A 4,662-nucleotide genomic window follows, 5' to 3' on the forward strand; every position below is an offset into this window, starting at 1 on the left:
ACCAGATGCTGAGCGTGCACAAGACGCACTGACTTCACGATATGATGGTATTCCTGATGCTTCTGAAGATCCACCGTCTCAAGAAGATGTTGTCAATGACCGTCCAAACGAAGGACGTGGTACAGAGCCAGCGCATCCTGTAGATGTTTCGAACATGTCATGGTGACTGATGTGATGGGAATGCCCCCAGCCATGAATTGCGTGCGGCTGCTTTGCGTCATGTGAAGGAAAAGAACGGCGGCTTCGTCCAAATCCCACATGGGCTAAGTCCTATGAATGAATATGTTAACCCTGAGTTACTCCCAAAGATTTACCCGACTTTGTTTCCGTATGGAGTAGGTGGTTTCAAGCATCCTGTCGCATGTGCCCTCTGTCGTTCAAACGCCACATCAAGCACCTGTTTAATTTACAGATAGGCGCTTCCAAGAGCATTATTCCTTTTTATTGTTGTGTTCAACATTTTGCAGCGAAGGAAATCGTTACTACATACCAGCCTCAAAGTCAAGCGCACTATGTTTGAGTCTGTGTCAGATAGCTTTGCCTCTGTTTCTTCATCAGCTGTTCACGCGGTGTGGAGCACGTTGCAAAGGGTGATTTTGTTACGGCCTACACACAGAGGAACAAAAGGTGCGTCGATTACTGCAAGAAGTTAATAATGTGACGTCGCATGTTCCTGGATCTGGTGCAGCACGCGCTGTAATGTGCAATCAAATCAGAGGCTTAATGTTTGATAAAGGTTTGCCTAACTTTTATATTACAATCAATCCTGCAGATGTGTATAATCCTATTGTCAAATTCTTGGCAGGCAGTGAGATAGATATTGATGACATGTTGCCAAACGAGGTACCCGAATATTGGCAACAGTCCATCTTGGTCACTCATAATCCGATAGTAGCTGCAAGGTTTTTTAATTTGTATATCAAGTCGTTTCTTAGTGCATTTTGGGTTATGATAAGTTGAGTGGTGCGGTCTCTGAAGGCATTCTGGTCATGTGAAAGTGTATTATGGGTGTGTCGAATTGCAGGGGCGCGGGACGTTACACTGTCATATGATGGTGTGGTTAGAAGGGGGACATGACCCCAACGAGATTAAGAACGCATCATGCAAACAAATGATGTTGACTTTGTGACCGCTTGTTGGCCTTTCTGACGATACATATCAAATGTTATTCCTGATGACCCAGATCCCAATATTTCCGTTTCATCAGTGTTGCATCATCCTTGCTCCGTGTGGCGTGGCTCTGAACATGAGTTGTGATGATTCTTTCAATACAGTGGCTCGTCAGAAAGATTTGCATCATTTAGTGAAGGTTTGTCAGGTGCACAAGCATAACCTCACATGTTTCAAGTACTGGAAGGGTCCGCCCAGCCCGCGTGAGTGCCGATTTGATCTTGACGAAAGTCACTTTTGTGCAAACAGCTATGTTGACCCAGAGACAGGCAAAATTGCTTGCGTTGTTTGGACGGTATGGTTAACAATTGTAACGCATCAATGTTGGAACCGTATGTTGCAATTGGATATCAAGTTCATCGGTTTGGTGCGTCTGCAAAGGCGATCTTATATTACATTACAGATTATATCACGAAGTCACAGCTAAAGCTCATGTCGCATATGCTGCATTAGATTTGGCAAAACGTAAGCTGTCTGAGTTTGATCCTACAGATGATGATCTTACCATCTGAGCAAAAGAGCTGATAAGGAAGAGCGCACGCAATGATTTCTCATCAGGAATTGTCTGCCCAGCAAGTGGCTGCTTACCTGATGGAATTTGGCAATCATTACACCAGTCACGAATTCATCAATGTCTTTTGGACCTTGTTTGAGAACCATGTTGATGCCATTTTGCCTCTTCCTAAGTCATATGTCGCTGAAGAACATTGTGAAACTCATATCCCCGATGACGATGAGACACATTCATAACGAAACAGACTATGATCAGGCTGATTCATTAAAACCGCCATCTGATGAAGAAGTTATGCAGAATCTTGCTGATAATGATTTGGCCAATGATGAAGTTGGTTTGTCGATGGATGACAGTGGCAATTTGGTCCCGAGAGCAAATCAGGTCCAAGATTATACACTGAGATCTTCTGGGCTTCGGGATATGTGCATATGGGATTTTGTCGCTCAAGTTCAAAAACAAAAGACTAGGCAGCTGAAAAAGGATGACGAGGCGCATTTTCCTGACAATGAGGACGTTATTGCAGAAGACTGTCCCGATGATTTGGAGCTTGATTCTAATATAGACGCAGATGATACATCAAGCACAGCAGATGTTCGGACGAGGAAAGCGAGGACATACGATCCTCAGAGGTCAATTGAGGACATCATGAAGGTTAAAACGCGCTTACGCCCTTCTTTCCAACTGCTTGATAAGCATATGAGAATGTAACACATTGTCTTGTCATGCGTCAGCCAATAAACGATGTGTACCTGTACCGATAGGTCCTTCCTTGCCGAGGCGTGATTGTCCTGAGGTCAGAGAGCGATATTGCCGAGTCATGCTCATTTTATTCAAACCATGGACCACTGTGGCTGATTTGCGCAGCACATTTGGGTCGTGGACTGATGCCTTCGAAGCTTTTGTGAAAATATGTTCGCCAAATAAGTTATTTGTGATGAAGAATATGCAGATTTTGCATGAATGTAAAGATAGTCGAGACGATCATTTTGTGAATCATCACCAGCGTGCTTCTAACCGATCAAATCATGTATGTGGCGAGGTCTTAGAATGTACAGTGTTTCCAGAAGATTGTATAGATCATGATCTGAATGAAGAGGATATCCTTGACCACATGACGAATATTGAGCAAGTCTCGTCCATGAAAAGATCACAACAACGAGATGCGACATTAGATTGTCTCCATCACATGAACTAGCAGGCCGTTTTCAATTAAGCGAGGGTTCCGTGCCACCAAATAATCTCAGTACGACACAAGGAGACATCAATGAGGTAGACCAAAGCAATCTTGCACTAGAAGACAAATGGCAACATGCTTATGATACTAGGAGGGAAGCATGGAAATTACGTGCAGTCGAACAGGGTCATCCTGCGCCAGTGACATCTGGTCAGTCATGTGATCCGGACGTTCAGATCTCCACCAGAAACAATTTTCAGCACGCAGGTGATCATTCTCCAGCATATGCAACACCAGAAATGGGTCCATTGATTGTACCAACCACGAAACAGCCTGTCAAAGAACCGATAGCAGTTGACATATCTGCTATGATTTTAGAATATGGTTTGAATGTTGAGCAAGCCCGTGCATTTTCTTTGATAGCTGGTCACTCACTGACACAAATTCGGAACCACTTCGCATGTACTTAGGTGGCCCTGGAGGAATGGGAAAATCATGTATCATGCTGCGGTCACTGAGTTTTTCAACCGGCGTGGTGAACAAGATCGGTTTCAGCTGTCGTCGTTTAGGGAGTTGCTGCACGCAACATTGGTGGTATGGATGACATTGCACGCTGCACTAAACTTGAATCAACGCAGAAAGAGAGGCAGTGAAGGAAAAATCAAATGTGACCTCATTGCAATGTGGCAGAACGTAGATTACCTACTGATCAATGAGGTTTCAATGATTAGTTGTAATTTTTTGGTGCAGATACACGAGGCTCTTTGTCAAGCGAAAGAAAACCTTGCTCCTTTTGGAGGAATTAATATTGTGTTTGCTGGCGACTTCGCCCAACTGCCACCTGTTGGTCAACGGGGCCTTCACTGCAAAGTGAACACGTATACGGCGACCACGACTAAGGGACAAAAAGCTATGTTTGGCAAATTGCTGTGGTTATCCATTAGTACAATTGTCTTACTGAAGATCGTGATGCGACAAACAGGGGATCACAACGCATGCTTTGTGGAGGTTCTTGGCCGTTTGCATACTGGTACTTGTTCTGATGAAGATTTTGAGTTGTTGTCTATGAGAATTATCTCTACAGTGAGACCTACTTGGCATCTTGGCGAATGGCTCGACGCCTGTCATCACATCCACAAATGAAGTTAAGGATATCATCAATGAATGTGCAACATTGGCATATGCACAATACACACATCGAGCTGTGCATTGGTATTATTGCTTCGACAAACACAATGGGCACGAGATCCACTCACCTGATTTGCGGCGTCATCTTAATGGGCTACATTCAGGTTCAACTTCCCAGCGGTTGGGGAGAATACCACTGGTCATAGGTATGCTGGTAATGATTGGACAGAACTTTGACATCAGCGCAGGCATTGTGAATGGCTGCATAGGCAATTTACATAGTATTCGCTATTCAGTGGACGTAAATGGTCAGCGCCACGCTATGTCATGTGTGGTACATACCCCATCTACTCAGGTGCATCAGTAAATCACTAAACCTTCACAGACTTTGGCTTTTCACACAGATTCTCACAGTGGTGACAGACATCACAGAATCCAGGATCCCAGAGCCACAGACTTACAGATTCTCACAGTGTGCTACAGACTCACAGAATCCACAGAATAATGACAAAATTTTCACTAAGTCTTTTTTAGTTAAACATCAACACTAAGCCTATTGTAAACTAAAGCTTATTAAAATTCATTGTTAGGACAAAAGTGCTAAACCTATTGACTAATTAAAACTTGTTGGAATTCACAAATTTTACACTTTGTACTAGTAAACCTCCAACTTGAA

General features: G+C 43.6%; 5 protein-coding genes across 5 annotated transcripts; all 5 read left to right on the forward strand.

The window, feature by feature from the left end:
• Positions 1-594: 594 nt before the first annotated feature.
• On the forward strand, positions 595-960 carry DFJ58DRAFT_668961 (uncharacterized protein; the record flags this gene model as incomplete). Its single annotated transcript, XM_041382748.1, has 1 exon — positions 595-960. A coding segment is annotated over one exon (366 nt), but the record flags the coding sequence as incomplete, so codon positions are not given.
• A 753-nt stretch (positions 961-1,713) lies between these two features.
• DFJ58DRAFT_734425 (uncharacterized protein) lies at positions 1,714-2,392 on the forward strand (the record flags this gene model as incomplete). The annotated part of the gene is made up of 2 exons (XM_041386482.1): positions 1,714-1,879; positions 1,929-2,392. The coding sequence occupies 2 exons, from the start codon at positions 1,714-1,716 to the stop codon at positions 2,390-2,392; spliced, it is 630 nt and encodes a 209-aa protein (XP_041237594.1).
• Positions 2,393-2,444: 52 nt separating this feature from the next.
• DFJ58DRAFT_616030 (uncharacterized protein) lies at positions 2,445-2,666 on the forward strand (the record flags this gene model as incomplete). Its single annotated transcript, XM_041380971.1, has 1 exon — positions 2,445-2,666. A coding segment is annotated over one exon (222 nt), but the record flags the coding sequence as incomplete, so codon positions are not given.
• Positions 2,667-3,353: 687 nt separating this feature from the next.
• DFJ58DRAFT_846518 (uncharacterized protein) lies at positions 3,354-4,001 on the forward strand (the record flags this gene model as incomplete). Its single annotated transcript, XM_041393318.1, has 3 exons — positions 3,354-3,551; positions 3,609-3,888; positions 3,943-4,001. 3 exons carry the CDS (start codon positions 3,354-3,356, stop codon positions 3,999-4,001), a joined length of 537 nt encoding a protein of 178 aa, XP_041237596.1.
• Positions 4,002-4,140: 139 nt separating this feature from the next.
• On the forward strand, positions 4,141-4,353 carry DFJ58DRAFT_668945 (uncharacterized protein; the record flags this gene model as incomplete). The annotated part of the gene is made up of 1 exon (XM_041382746.1): positions 4,141-4,353. A coding segment is annotated over one exon (213 nt), but the record flags the coding sequence as incomplete, so codon positions are not given.
• Between the last annotated feature and the right edge of the window lie 309 nt (positions 4,354-4,662).

Source organism: Suillus subalutaceus (assembly GCF_016647625.1).
Source record: "Suillus subalutaceus strain FC151 chromosome Unknown DFJ58scaffold_175, whole genome shotgun sequence".
Lineage (NCBI taxonomy): Eukaryota > Fungi > Basidiomycota > Agaricomycetes > Boletales > Suillaceae > Suillus > Suillus subalutaceus.